Below are 16064 nucleotides of genomic sequence, written 5' to 3'. Positions count from 1 at the left end.
GAATTGAATTTAGAATTAGAATTAGAATTAGAATTGGAAACATGAACAGACCTACCTGGAGAGGCCTTGGAGTGAAAATTCTCGTGATATTGTTTGACACTAGCAATCTATTTTCCACCTCTGCGCTCCACTTACGGAGAGCACTCAGACTAGAGGGAGGGCTAAGCATGGCGCTATGCTGTAACACTAGTGGAGACACGTTGCTAACAATAGATTGCGTTAATTCCTTTTCAGGGAGATTCAACTCCAGTACCTCAGCATAGGCCGCAACAGAATTAATGAATTGCAACAAAGGCTCCTCAGGCCTCTGAAACCTGAATACAAGTTCACGTTTACACGTTTCTAACACACGAGGCGGACAGGCAAACTGTAGCACAGCCGTCTTGAACTGTGCGAAGGTCTGATTCTGATTCATGACGTCAGTAAGCAGTGGCAAAAATGCTGGCCCAAACAGGCTCAGGAGAGCTTTCAAAAACTCCGCCTCACTGACTAACTTTAAACCAGCTAAACGTGCCGCGGCACTCAGAAAATCAAGAACCGCACGTGGTTCACTACTATCAAGACGTGGGAGAAGTTTCAAATTAGAAAAAAAAAATCTTTTCATTAAACCTGGAATTATTCTGAACTGGAATGGCGGGGTGGGGACTTGCCGAGACGGTACCTCGTCTGACGACTCCCAGGCGCCGCGCACGTGTCTGACGAGCAATCCACGAAGGGTCGCCACATTTGCGTCCTCCTCGAACGGAACGGCTTCCTCCGTCAAAACCTGGATGAGGTCGTCTCTCCGCAAATGGTATGTCCACCCGGTTGCCGGAGTCCCCATAGTGCATGACAAATAGAACAGAAACACGGAAGTACACACAGTCCTGCAGCAGAGTAGCGCAGTTGAAATAGGTCGGGGCCTATTAGGGATTGAAGGGAGACCAGAGCCTGGCTAGGACTGCAGATTACGTGATTGTAGCAGTTGGGTAATCAAGGTTAAAGGTTGCAAGTACACAGACATTTTTATTCAAACAATTAAATCAAAACAATAAATTACTGATGTTGTTAAGTCGATACAATTTTAGGCAAAGTTTAAATACAATAATCAAAGAACAATGATATAGGACAAAACGGGCTTCAATGGTAAGCCGGCTACACCGTGTAACGATCCCATTAAACAACGCAAATGACGTGAAGTAAGAGCAGTGTCTAGTATTACGATTCAAACATTTTACATTTTTCAAACTACTGCAAAGTGCAGTTTAAAGCGTTACAATGACAAAGCTACTGCAAGGCGCAGTTACATTTAAAGATTTACATAATTAAATAAAAGATCAAAACAGATGCAACGACGACTCAGGGAAAGAAAATCACCAAAAAAAAACAAAGTTTCCAAGTTAAATTACGTTAAGTCACGTAAAAACATTAATCCAAACTTATAATTTTCCAGGTGGCGGCCGAAAGGGAATTTAGACAAACAAATTACAAATATATGACTACATTAAAGCAAGGGCCACCGCCTCACACATAACTCAATTCCAACTTACATGTTTCCCCTGAGGTCGCACACACACGTAGGTCTAAGTTGACCTAAACGACTACATGTTCGTAGACTACAACCGCTGACAACCGAGCCTGACAAAAAATCAAGGAAGAAAGAGGCCTCCTGACCAACAAACACAGCTTTTATAACATCGCGCCGCAGCGCGCGCATGCGCCAATCAACGAGAGGAGGGGTGAATGAGTAGACATAGAAACACTAGGGAGGGGGAGAAAGGAGGGAGAAGGAGCAGGGGAGCGAAGTGCCGGAAGCCGATGCGGCGCGCACAGTTCAAATCGCTACAATACAAAACTGAACTTTAAACTTTTTTGATGTGTTAACATGTTAGCTCTCGTATGTGGCATTTGGGAGGAGTAATTAAATTAATGGAAAGGAAGTGTGTAAACATGGTGCTGCCATCTGTTGAAGTCTCAGAAATCTCCAAATTCTCAAAAAAGGTGGTGAACCCGCATGGTTCATCTGTATTTATTGACTTTCACGAACATTGAGGGATATACTCTCTCTCTCCCCCTCTCTCTCTATCTAACGATTTATTTATCTATCTATCTATTTCTCTCTTTCTATCCATCTATCTCTCTTCTGCTTTATAAATCTGTAGCTTTGTAACGTTGCAAGACCCTGCCCTCCTAGCTAAATAATTTTCTTTTAAACTTCTTTTCTGTATATGTAAGTATTAATAAGTCAATGTTTTTTGAGTGATGTATATGTTATGAAACAGTAGAATCAGACGTTATGAATATTAATATATGCTATTTGCACGTGCTATGTGTTTTAAGAAGGTATTTTGTATTTTATTAGACATTTTTAATCATTACTATTTTTTATGTAATTATTCACAAATGAGCAGTTGTACTAGATTTTTGCCTGTTTGGGCCTACTTTTTCAGGTTTTTCTAAATAAGTTGAATTTTGTCATGTAATTTGTATTATAATTGCTGTTCTTAATTTTAATTAACGTGTTGCATAATTCTAGAACAAGGGATTGTGTCTGGTGTGATGGTTAGAAAGAGAGGCATAAGAGGCCTGTAAGTGTGAGTGAGAAAGAAACTGCTTCCCCGCCAACCGAGACAAAGACGGTAATTCCCCCACTGCGTGGGAACTGAGTGATAACTGCTGTCTCACGGTGTGGGAGAGAGAACGAGAATGGGAGTCCCCGATTTTGATGTGAAATTGAAAAGAGACAGATCAAGGGAAGCCCCGAGTTCTGTGTGTACAGGGTTTTTTCATGTATTGTAATTTGTTCTGTGATTGGCTTGTGTCTGTAAGTGTGAATGAAGCGTGTGTGTGATTGGTCGGTGGAGTCATGTGATTTCTCCTCCCTGCGTGGAGGAGACCGTGACAAGACTTCACCAGTCGTCTGCCGATTGCTGCACCAGTAGGTCGCGTTCGGTGGCTTCTCGCCAAATTATGAAGTAATTTGTTAATAGATCATTTAACGTTGGTGGTCAGAGCCATGCCAAGTATTAAATTAAACTAATTTTCTTTTTATTTCGTTCGGGCAGTATTTAGAATTTTTGATCACTTTCGTCGGCGTTTTGGCTCGTGGCGAAATATGTTTTTGCTGGGTGCGGTCATGTTTAAGGCCGCACTAATTTTGTGTACACCAATCCCTCGCATAGCACGTCTTCAATTAATGCGAATTCAGTTAGCACGATGTAAATTTTACTGCCCTAGTCTCGAATAGCACGTCTGTAAATTTCGGTTAGCACGAAATCGCTACAGGCTAAAAAAAATCTCGGAAACGACGCGACGTCAGGTATGGGATTCGAGGGGGGAAGAGTGGTTTGTAATGCGAGGGGAAAGAGATGCGCACGCAGATAAACAAACACCGGGCCGTACTGTTGATGCCCGGCCGCAGACCAGGCCGTACCGTTGATGCCCGGCTGCAGACCAGGCCGTACCGTTGATGCCCGGCCGCAGACCAGGCCGTGATTAATTGCGCAGCTGCAGTTGGAATAATGGCTTCCAAGCGAGAGGGTGATGCATCGTGTTCAACAAGTGTTAAGAAACGTAAAACTATTTGTCTTGAGACAAAACTTGAAGTTATACGGCGTGCTGAATGTAATGAAGGACATACGTATATTGGTCGTGCTTTAGGTTTAACAGAGTCAACTGTGCGGACAATTGTGCGAAATAAGGACTCTATAAAACGTCTGTGTAAGTCTGATGCTGTTGGTACTAGCGGAAATGTTTTTGATATTAGATATAGGAACCGAAATGAACACGTGATTCACATGGAGAGATTGTTGAATGAGTGGTGCAGTGAAAAAAATCATGGGCCTGATAGGATTGGTGTGAATCAAGCTGTGATACGGGAGAAAGCACTTTTAATTTTTGAAAAGTTAAAAAGTAAATATCCGGACAGTAACGTCAGTTTTTCTGCCAGCAAAGGGTGGTTTGAAAAGTTTGTTAAAAGATACAATTTGCACTGCATAAAGAAGAAAGGCGAGGCCGCGAGTGCAGATTCAGAAGCAGCTGAAAACTTTCCAGATGTTCTTGAAGATATTATAACTGAAGGAGGATACAGTGCACAGCAAGTGTATAATGTTGATGAATCTAGAATTTATTGGAAAAAAATGCCAGACCGAACATACATCGCTAAGGATGAAAAAGCCGCACCAGGATTCAAAATATCAAAAGATCGCTTTACACTTTTACTGGGAAGCAATGCAGCTGGTGACCATAAATTAAAACCACTTTTAGTGTATCATTCGGAAAATCCAAGGGCACTGAAAGGATACGCCAAGAGTCATTTACCAGTGATATGGAAAGCTAATCACAAAGGTTGGATGACTGCCGCCCTTTTCAGTGACTGGTTTCGCAACTTTTTCGTACCAGAAGTAACTGCATACAACAAGAGACACAATGTGGATAACAAAATGTTGTTAATTTTGGATAACGCACCTGGTCATCCAACAGAAATAACTCATTTGTTTGAAAATGTAAAAGTGGTGTTTTTACCAAAGAACACAACATCGCTGTTGCAACCAATGGATCAGGGCGTTATTGCAACATTTAAAGCTTATTATCTTCGACGTACATTCCGCCATCTCATTGCGGCCATGGATGGGGACAATAAACAAACCACTAAAGAATTCTGGAAGTCATACAACATTAAAAATGCCATCGACAACATTGATGAGAGCTGGAAGGAAATATCGATGTCCTGCCTTCAAGGCGTCTGGAAAAAGTTGTGCCCTTCTTTCACAGAGGAATTCCGGGGGTTCGAATCTAACGAAGACCATTTGAAAGATGTGACAGTTGATATCGTGGACATGGGCCATCATCTAGGATTCGACGAACTCGAGTCGCACGATGTGAACCAACTGCTGGACTCGCATTCTCAGGAACTCACAGCTGACGAAATAATTGAACTTGACGAGGAACAGTGTTTAGTTCCAGATAAAGAAGAAAATGCCGAACCTTAGAGAGAACTAAATAAGAAAGATGTCGCCAAATTTTTTTGTTTAATAAACGAAGCATTCTCTATCCTAGAAGAAAATGATCCCGATGATGAACGCAAAAACACTGTGATTAAAGGAATCAAACAAGAATGTGAAGTTTACAAAACTTTTTTGACAGAACAGAAACCAAAGCAGATGAAATTGGACACGTTTTTTAAAAAAAAAGCAATATGATAGTGTTAATTTCACCCCAGAAAATATTTAACTAACTTTTATGTTTTGTATATGTACATATTGTACATATTTTAATGTTATGTTTATGCTCTAGGGAAAATCTAAATCTGTTTATCTGTTAACTGATTTGTTTACATAGCCGCTTTTATAAGAGGTGTGCATAACAAATTAAATATTTACACATGGCTGTGTGTTTTAAAGTTATATAAAACCGGTTCTTAATTTCATAAAAGTGTTTTAATTTTGTTAAGTTTTAAACGTAATAACAAAGGATCCAGCTGCTTGCAACAGCAGGCAGACAGACGCACGCGCGTGTTGAAGGTCACACCTGGGCGGGCAAGCCAACCTGCTGACTGACGGTAAATATGTTACCACTTATCTCCCGTTACACTGTGCCATGTTTTCTTTATCTAACGTATTCGGTGGTAGGCTTAAAAAGATAAATGATATGACATATGCATTTTCAAGTATTATTCTACGCATTTATATTATGTAAAGATTACTTCCCTACACATCTTGGAACATATTAAATAATTTAGCCTTATATTTATGGGGACTAATGCTTCAGAATACGCGATTTCGATTAACACAAACATTTTTAGGAACGAATTAGTCGTGCTAAGTGAGGGATTGGTGTACTTGCAGTAAAAGATTACTGAAGGACGTTATTTTTAGTTAATTCACATCGCGCAAACTGTGAGCATTTTTCGACGGGCGAATGTATGTGGAATGAGTGAGCAGTATCTTTTGGAAGTGTTTGGATTCGTCTGTGCATTCTAGTTTGAAAAAATAAAACAAACACTTAAAAATTGGCACAACATCTGTTTATTTTTGTATATAACGAACTGTTATAGCTTAAATGAACCTAACAATTTTAGCATGTACATACACTTAGTATAATCTTAATCTGCCAAACAAATATAGTGTAGCTGCAGCTAAATACAGTTGTCTGTACATTATCATAATTTTATATTGGTGAATCGCAGAAATTTAAATTTTTTTCTGTAGGAGACAAAATGAAAAAGGTAAGACAAAAGCAAGTTTACATAATGTTACAAACCTCACATCAGGACGTGAGCAGTTCATAGGCCAATTAATGACAGTTCTGAATTTTAAAAAAAGTATCATAGTTTTGGAGTTATGAAGATGTCTATTTTTTGTATACCAAATTATTAGATACTATGACGGTTCTGAATTTAAAAAAAGTATCGTAGTTGTAGATGTCTATTTTTTGTATACCAAATTATTAGTTACTGCTGCTAAGAATTTCCATATTATACTATTCTAATTTGTGCTGTGATATTATCACGGTGTACACATTCTGGAAAGTTAGGAAAAAGTCGGGGAATTTGAAATGGGTCAGGAAATTTACTTGAAATTCTGGACAAGTAATGGAAATTAAACAGTAGTAGTAATTTGAGAGGAAAATTTCATGCTCCAATTGTAATCACTTTAAAACTATATTTTTTTAAAGTATTTATAACTGTCTAATTGGCTTAACAACTGTTCACCACTTATCACCTAATATTGTATCCAGCATTTATGAGTTTTATTTTTGATTTAATTTACACGTAGGTAAAAGATAATACACTCTTTACATGAAAAGGTGAGACTTTATTTGATCCATCCTTCAGCAAACATTCAGAAATTGACACCTCATTATTGACACCAGAATAAGTAATAACGTATAAATTTTTATTTTGTTAATTTCTTAAAATATCCAGCTACCCAAGTCCGAAGACATGCAAACCTGTCTCATCTCATCTCATCTTTGAACAGAGTGTATGTAGTAAAACCTTTTTTTCTGCAATGCCTGCGTGCTTGTTAGTCCAAGAAACAAGGGTTTCTACCTCTAAAAATTTTGTTCAAAGCTGAATTTTTCACAGTGGTAGAATCTACTATGCTTAACAACATACCGAAAGTTTATCGCTGTAGATCTTGTGCATATTACCGAAAATGTACAGTTAATTCCTAGATGATATCAACATACAGCAGTACATTAAATTGCTTCGCATAGTTTTTAACATAGACTCTCCATAAACTTACCAAAATAATCTATACACGCCATTATACACATTCATATTAAAAAACATTCCGAATTTTAATATTAAAGTTAAGATATATATTATTAAGTAATGAAATAAGTCTCTATCATGAACATGAAAACCCCATTCATCTAACAATAAAGTGTATGATTAAGTTGTTGCATATTTCTTAAGCTATAAAATGGAATATTTTACAACAGGCTAGCGTAATTGATTGCATTGCTAGAAAATACCGAGCGTAGCAGTGTTGTGTACGTACTACGACAGTGCTATAGCCGCATGGGTTGAGGTGACATTCAGTCCCATGAAATCGATGTTTTTCTAATCTCTGGAAAATTTGACACAAACGAAAATTTAGTATAGTGATAATATCAACGTTTTCTAGTAACATGAGAAAAGTTTACCTCCACGAACCTTGTGTCGCACCAAAAACATTCAGTTAAGTCTTTAATTATATGTACCTTCTTGAGCGCTCCACAATATTGCATTCTGTAACAGTGATTATTATAGTAGATATTCAGTAAACCAAACCATAATTAACTGCAAACTTCAATATTTATGACTAATTATATGCTTTAAATAGGTGTATTTGTTGAGAGTCTGGTACAATTGTTCTCACCCCTGAAGCGTTCCTAGTGCGGTACTGTGTACCATACTGCAGTGCTGCTAAAGTCTTTCATGAAAATGTTGATATTAGAACTGAATTTAATTTCCATTTGGGTCAATTTTTCCCGAGATTAGAAAACTTCATTTCGTGGGAGTGAATGTCACCCCAGCCATACGGCTGTAGCACTGTCGCAATAGGTACACAACACTGCTACACATGGAATGCTCTAGCAATGTAATCAATTATGCTATCCTCTTAAAAAATATGAAAAATTTTTAAAAATTTCATTTGTATCATTCTTGCATTTTGTTTTTTTACCAAGTGCATTGTCTTAAATGAAAATAGAGGTATTGAGAGCACAGGAAAAAAAAATAGTTCTCTTGCAAAATGATGTGAAATAGTATGCTCTCAAGAGACTGCTGTATAAATTGAGACACTGCCTTAATGTGAAGAAATGTGGGTAAAAGCAGCAAAGAATATTGTTTGGTACTCTGTGATTTGGGCATGAGTTCTGTATTTGGCAGGGCTCAGACAAATGCCTGTTGAAAAGGCTGTGCGAGAATGACTGTTTAGAAAAAATACTCCGTCTCTACATGATTCCATTAATTGTGAACTGGACTTTACAAGTTTGCATGCAGAAATGCAGTTTATTATCGTATCTGTGATCCAATTTTTGGTTTGACTTAATCACAATTCTTTTTTTACCTGTTTTAAACTACTATCTAATTTATGTATGGTTTCAGATGGCAAGAGATTTTTTTCAATATAGCAACCCATCAAATATTTAACTTGTGTATTTACTTTGTGGTATTCATCAATGCTGTGCCAATTATCCTGCAGATAACTCGAAAACCACCACGGGGTTTTGAAGAGGCTAAAACATATGCTTTTATCAACACCGCCTTTGTTGTGATCTATTTCACACAAATTTTTATTAAGGTAATAAAGAAAATAATTACTATTTGTGTAGTACTTTTTTTTGTTATGTTGTCAAAAAATCAACTGAGCTTACTAAGTTACAATAAAATAAAATGGCTTTTTTTTTCCAATGTAATTTATGGTACTGTATATATAATTGTTGCATAAAGTGGCATTTAATATCATTAGTTGATTTTACTTTAATCTTTTCAGATGCTGGCATTTGGCTTCATTCAGTTTCTTCATTGTCACTGGAATAAAGTGACTGCATTGATAAAGTTGATCTCTCTCGCGGATTTGAGCATCGACTATGTCAGTAACTTTGTGAGTCCAACTGACCCAACAATTACTTTAGTTGCGTTTGTCTTTTTGGTACTGCGGTTCCTTCACTTCCAGAGTCCTTTAAGGGTAAGTCTGCAAAATAGTTTAGTTCTGCAAGTGATTTCTATTCTCACTCAGTATAATTGAGCCTGAGTGAACTGAAATGTTGACTTAGCTGCATTGTTATATGCCCAAGCAGCGTTTTCTCTGAGCCTGAAGCAAACAAAAGCATATATGCTCACCCTTTCATTTGTTAAGACATGAAAAGTTCAAAATATTTATTAACATTTTTCTTTTATCAAGTTGTCTACCCATAATACTTGGAAGGACAGTCCATGGTGGTTGCTGCCCAACTAAGGCTATTAGTAGGGGAGCCCATGAGGCTAAAAGGGGATTTGCTCAAGCGTCATGGGGACTTCTTGGCTTTTGAAGATTAGATGATAGGAAGAATAAAAGGTTACATAATGTTTTCTCTTTGAGCGATGGGAGAAGCGTCTACAGGTTTTCAAAAATGTAAAAATGAACCATCACATAGAAATACTTGAGCGTGACAGGTATTGATAGTTTGATATCTCTGATATCAAAAATATACTAATCTGCTGGCTTGTGTGGTGGGGATGGTCATCCAGAAAGGTAGAAAATTGAAAAAAAAAAGTATTTGAGCATGTCAGATATTCAGAGGGGATTTTAAGTGAACCCTAAAAATGCTCCCATTCAAAAGACTGACGATTCAGAAGTGATGCAAGCTGGTAGTAAATTTTTGAAAATGCAAAAAAAAAAAAAAACCTCCAAATTTAAATATTCCAGCGTGTCAGATTTTTATACAGACGGTTCAGCTTGATGTCCCAGTCGTGGTAGCCTAAAATCTGAGGATTATGTGGAGGGGAATTCTTAATTTGAACGCTTTGAAATTTTTTTTTTATAGATTTTTTTTTCTTTTCAATAATCATGAAATGTGACAAATAAAAGCACAAAAGATTAAGTAGATATTTATAAATATAATTTAATAAAAAAAATTTAATAAAATATAATTTTTGAAAATATATATTTTTTTCAATCTTCATCGTCATCTGAGGGATTATCGTCTTACTGAAAATCTACTGATTCAATTGGGTCGTCGAAAATAATTGTGGTTTCCATATTTGTAACAAGAAATCGTTATAACACTTAATAATATTTAATTTATTCCGTGAAAAGCGTGTTATTCAAGTATTGAAAAGAAATATACCTAAATCAGAAGTATCTCCTAGACTAACTGGTGTTATGACAACATCTTCACAGGCTTCTGGTAGGTGATTACCAATGAACCAGGTGCGAGAGAGTCAGAGATAGGGAAATAGTGAAAGTGAAAGAGAGGCGTGGAGTGGGAAATACATGCTTTACCCCAGATACACGCACTAAATTTTTTAGCCTTTTTTGTTACTTCGGCTTATGGAAATCAGCAAATTATATTTTCCCCGTTATTTTTGCATTATTTCATTCAAAATAAAAAAAATCAACCATGCTGGAGAATGTCAAGACGACTTTTTTTGCATGTTTGTGACCCTCCTACTTCCTTACGTTACACTCAAATCATCATATTATTGAAATGCATACTTTTCAGCTAGTAATTAACCCACCTTACCTTAATTTGACGCAATTGAGTATTTCTGATCAATTTTTTTTTTCTATTCTGGGTTGCCCTAGATGCACGTTCCTATATAAAGGGCTTATATAATGGTGGAGTTACTCAACAAAATGCAAGGTATCCTCCCTTATGTTAATATGCTGCGCGTGAGTAAATCCCAAAATTCCCTATTGGGCTCCCCTACTATATATATGTCCAAATCATTGTTGCATTTTTTATTTGTTAATATTGCTGCTTTAATAATTCTGGAGTGGTTTGTAAATGTTGGAAAAATGAATATAGTTTAAAAAACTAAAGAAACATGCTTTTTAAGCGCCCCATGCTTTTTTCTCATTTATACTAGTATTGCTTATATACTATTGTCATAAATTAAATTTTAAAATTATTTTTAACTTTTTAGTTTGATAATCTTTAAAAGCATGTTTCTTTAGTTTTTTAAACTATATTTATTTTTAACTTTTTAGTTTGATATCCTTTAAAAGCATGTTTTTTTAGTTTTTTAAACTATATTTATGTATAATTATCATAGGGAAATGAGTTACCAACACTACCTATTACCATCTGAGATAACTATTTGGAGTTGCAACGTCACAAAGAAATGGTAAAGTCTCTCCGAATCATTTACAGTTAGATGTATGGATATAATCTTAGAATTTACCGGGGAAAAAAAAAAACATTTTTTTTTTTTCGGTGTGGCCGGGAGTAGAACCCACGATTGCTGAATCCGAAAGCTGACGTCACAGATGTCGCGTGCCTTAGACCGCTCGGCTAACGAAGGTAATGAAATTGGTGGGACATTTTTACAGTGATGAGACACTCACTCTTAGTCGAAAGAGTTACAGACGGACAGACAAACAAACATACAGGTGAAGCTAATATAAAGCATGTAAAAAGGCACAGATTTGTAGCATTTTTGCATGTGCGAGCCTATGTGGACTTATTATATAAAAATGTGTCAACACAAAGGTATTTAGAACTGAGTAAATGGCCAGTAGTGTGACAGTGGTTGAATGTTTGGCCCCTAAATGGCACAGTGACATGGAAAGTCGGTAAAATAATTTTTGCTTCATTAATATAGAGAGTAATTTTACTTGCACAGCTATGTCAATAACTCATTTTTTTTCTTAATTTTGTTGGTTAATTCATTTTTGCATAACACAATCTATAAGTGATATCAAACTGAATCTTTAATTTGAATCCCAGAGTGTACCTCAAATCTACCATTCGATACAAATCTAGGTCTCAAGGGTGAAAAATAAAATAATGTGTTTGAAACGAAAAATATAAACTGTGGTGTTAAAGCATTCAACCCTTTTAAATGTTTGTTTTACTTAGTAAGTTTCCAGTATCAATACATTTATTAATAATTTTGTAAATACAGATATTTTGTACAATATCTTGAGAAATGACAGTAAGAGAGATGTGAAGGAAAAAAATAGACCTTATAAACTTCAGAATTGTCAAAGTAAAATTTTTGAATTTACTAGATTTCATCAAATATATTTCTTAGAATCTTTTTCCTCGAATCTCAATACATTCAAATATTTGATTTGAGGATTTTCCAGGTCCATCCCTAATATTTACATGTTCAAGACATACGAGCTGGGGCTATTAAATAATCGGACTGATGCTACTCCCAGCAAACTGTGAGCATGCCGCGATATGTTTAAAAATGACTGTGTCTGATGATCCTTCCCCCACCCTGAGCTTGCTAGACAAGCCAGCAAGTTGCTCAGTTGACTGTACGAGTTGATTGAATTAGTCTACACACTAGTGACGCGTCGAAAAAATGCCAAGTGGTCAGACAAAGCAACAGGTTAACCTCAAGTTTCTTATTAAACTAGGGAAAACTGCCACAGAAGCTTATGCAATGTTGAAAGAAGTCTACTGGAACGAATGTTTATACCACACGCAAGTTTTTGAGTGGTTTAAACATTTTAAACAAGGGCGTGAAACAACCAAAGACGATCGGCGCCCAGGACGGCCCTCAACGTCAAAAAAGGACGAAAACATTAAACTAATTGGTAAATTAATCCGCGCTGATCGTCGTCTCAGCATCGGAGGGCTTGCTGAAATGACAGGAATCAACAAGAAAGTGTTCGACAGATTTTGCATGAATCATTTAACATGCGGGAGGTTTGCGCAAAATTGGTGCCGAGACTTCACTTCAGAGCAAAAGGAATCAAGAAAGAACATTTGTACTGCCATCCTAAACAACATCGCCACTAATCCAGATTTGTTAGACAAGATGATTACTTGTGATGAATCGTGGTTTTTTTAGTTACGATTCTGAAACAAAAAGGCAATCCATGCATTGGAAGAGCTCAAGCTCGTCATGGTATAAAAATATCCAGGATGAGCAAATCCAAATTCAAAGCAATGTTGATTGTCTTTTTCGACATTCGTGGCATTGTCTACGTTCACTGGGTACCCGAGGGTCAGACTTTCAATCAACATTTCTACATCGAGGTTCTGACAGCCCTACGTGAGTATGTGAGAAGACGAAGACCCGATTTGTGGAAGACCAAGTCCTAGATCCTTCACCAAGACAATGCACCAGCCCATTCTGTCTTGTCTGTGAAAGTGTTCCTCGCAAAAATATGTAAAAATAATGGTGTTATCACCAATTATTTCAATGAAATAATTTTGCAGCAATGACAAAATTTGTGGTGGTTATAGACAGTCATTCAATTAAACATAATCCAGATGCTCAGTGTTCCATTTTTAATACTCTCTCTGTAATTTACAATAAAAAAAAATTTCAGTTCCATCTTCAAAGACATATATCAATCAGCCTTGGAAAACACGCTAGACCATAAGTACATAGGTTTGAACTTGTTTTGTCATTAAAGAGGCAAATGGTTGCAATATAATACCTCTATGAGAGCACAAACTAAATATTATTCTTATTTATTCTTTGATTTTTGTTTATCTTGCCTTACATGTATTTAACCCAATTATTCTTTATATTTCCTTACTGCACTAAAATATGTTTTGCCTGCAGTTATTTCCCTAAGCGTTGAGCTTGTTTAATTATTCATATTTTGATTGAACCCAACAAAGTTAATTAAAATTTTTAAGTTTACATTGTGTTATAATAAGAGGTTGAACTTATAAGACAGAATGCTATTGGCGGTTAGGCCCTTCACTCTGATTATATATCTTATTTTGTCAGTGCTGTTTTCATTTTTCACACAATATCTTTCAGAATCATGGACAGCATTTCAAAAAGTTTCCATTTTCGAAAACAGCAGTAATAGTTCCATAGTCGTACTATGAGTATATATTAAGAGGCCGTGTCACAAATTTGCGCTCCTATCTATATCAATGTTATTTTAAAAGGCAGTTTTTCTCAAAGTCTATAAGAGGTAGGGGCCGGAAATTTTGCCTACTGAAAGTATACAATACATTTAACATAACCGCTTTTTTCAAATTTATTTATCATATCATATATTATTTCTGTGATGAAAATAATATTATCAATATTTTGATTTGTCCAGATACATTGAAATTTTGCTTATATTTATAATTATTTAGCAAAAACTGAAAACGCCATTGAAATATATTGCATATTACCTTCCGATCAGTGTCTTCATGATCATGATGGGTTTATAAACCTGGGTGTAATCAAGTCTTTAACTATTACATGACAACATTTATACTTAATAATTTGGAGATATGCCTTTTCTATCCTCAGCCCCTGAGCTTTTACTATCTGGTCTGGCGACCGACCTGACACTCTTCAACCACCCCAGGGGTCTCCGATTACACATCTTATCAAAAAAAAAAAAAAAAGCTGTTCGTTCATTTGTTTTTGTGTTCGAGCGAAGGTTTACTTCTCCATTAGTGCCACAGAATTCACACATTTATGCCAAGGGAATATTCCGCTGATGTGACGCCATACGAATGTATTATTCGCGACCATACAACTTTTTTGTTTGTCATCGGGAAAATGACGCCGCAGTTTGATTTTTTGTGGTGATATAAAATAAATTTTCTTGGAATGTTCATTTTAAATTGAGCATTTTTAAATGTCAGCGTAGAATATGCTTATCTGCCCATTTTGTTTCTTTCCATAATAATGAGTAAAGTTAACATTGTCATAGACATTTTATTATATTCGTTTGCCGTCCAAGTACAAATGTCACACTATATCGCACGTAATTATATTTTTTTTACTAATTTGTTAGTTGTCATTTTATTTAAGTTATAAATAACATTAATAAAAATTATTACTTAATAGTCCAGAATAGAGATTGAGTTATTATTCATTTAATAGGGGTTTAAAATATGGTACTACATACATATTTATATTATCTTGTTGTCTTCTTTGTAACTTTACTGGAAGAATGGCATTTGGTATGTATGTTAACTCACAATGAAAATACTTCAGAAGTACTCAATTAACAGTGAACAACCTAGGGCCTATACTAATTTCATTATGTTCATGAAATATAATTGATATTACTAATAATGAACTGTATGTGTTTTGCGTAGAGATATCGTACGAACTGTATGTGGTACAGACCAACATTAGCTAAGACTCTGTAAATAAGTAATTTCAGTTAATGTGTAGAGAATATTAAAAGTTAGAAATAATGATATATATAAAACAATGCAGAGTTATCAGCATAAAAATAGAAGTTGTTTTTACGTAGCGCCTACTGGAATGTATATTTTGTGTGGAATTATGTGGTATGATTAGTATTCTCTTATTGTAAGTGTGTTTTGTTAAAATCTTATAAAACATCACTTACTGTTGAAGGATTTTCATTTTTTTTGTGATGATCTTACTTAAACAAGTTTTAATTATATTACACATGTATATTTTAAAAGCATTTTAATGTATACTTATAGAATTGTAATAGGCTTTATACGGTCTCTCACGATGCATGTGAGCATCTATAATTAATAGAGACCGGAAAAATTCGCGGATTCATTCGGCGATAGGCTAGAAGTCAAATACATATACCTTTTAGATGATTTTGCTATTGGCTTACTGTTCATCTGGACGAATCTCAACCAATTATAAAACACCAACCAAAGAAGGATCGAATCACAGACAAACAAGCTGAGACGACTAACAAGTCAGCAGCAAATGAACTGCCGTTATTTGCCCGAGTGTACAGGGGAATGTGCAGTCTATCTTGAAGGCCGTCGAAACCGCGAATTTTTCCGGTCCCTAATCTACATCAATATTATGGCTGTTTCACAAGATCAAATATTTATTGAATTCAATCTGTTGCATTCATTGTACATGATTTTCGATATGTACATTGAATTCAATACAAATTGAAGATGTTACTCAACTAAGCTTATTCTTATTAACTTATAAGTATTTTGTTTGTTCAGTACATAAAAGTAAA

General features: G+C 35.8%; 1 protein-coding gene across 8 annotated transcripts in view; it reads left to right on the top strand.

Moving 5' to 3' along the window:
- The window catches only part of LOC134546194 (sodium/hydrogen exchanger 10-like), a 405401-nt gene that overhangs the window by 255853 nt on the left and 133484 nt on the right, over positions 1-16064 (top strand). For all 8 annotated transcript variants that reach the window (XR_010079099.1, XR_010079097.1, XR_010079096.1 and 5 more), the window contains exons 12-13: positions 8576-8771; positions 8964-9158. Coding sequence is in view for 5 of the 8 variants with exons in the window: in XM_063388789.1 (XP_063244859.1) it covers positions 8576-8771; positions 8964-9158 (391 nt within the window). In the remaining 3 variants the exon portion in view is untranslated. The remainder of the gene's footprint in view (positions 1-8575; positions 8772-8963; positions 9159-16064) is intronic.

The sequence above is a fragment of the Bacillus rossius genome, chromosome 1 (genome assembly GCF_032445375.1).
Source record: "Bacillus rossius redtenbacheri isolate Brsri chromosome 1, Brsri_v3, whole genome shotgun sequence".
Taxonomy (NCBI): domain Eukaryota; kingdom Metazoa; phylum Arthropoda; class Insecta; order Phasmatodea; family Bacillidae; genus Bacillus; species Bacillus rossius.
The sequence above is the reverse complement of the archived record's forward strand: the minus strand, read 5'-3'. Positions and strand labels throughout refer to the sequence as shown.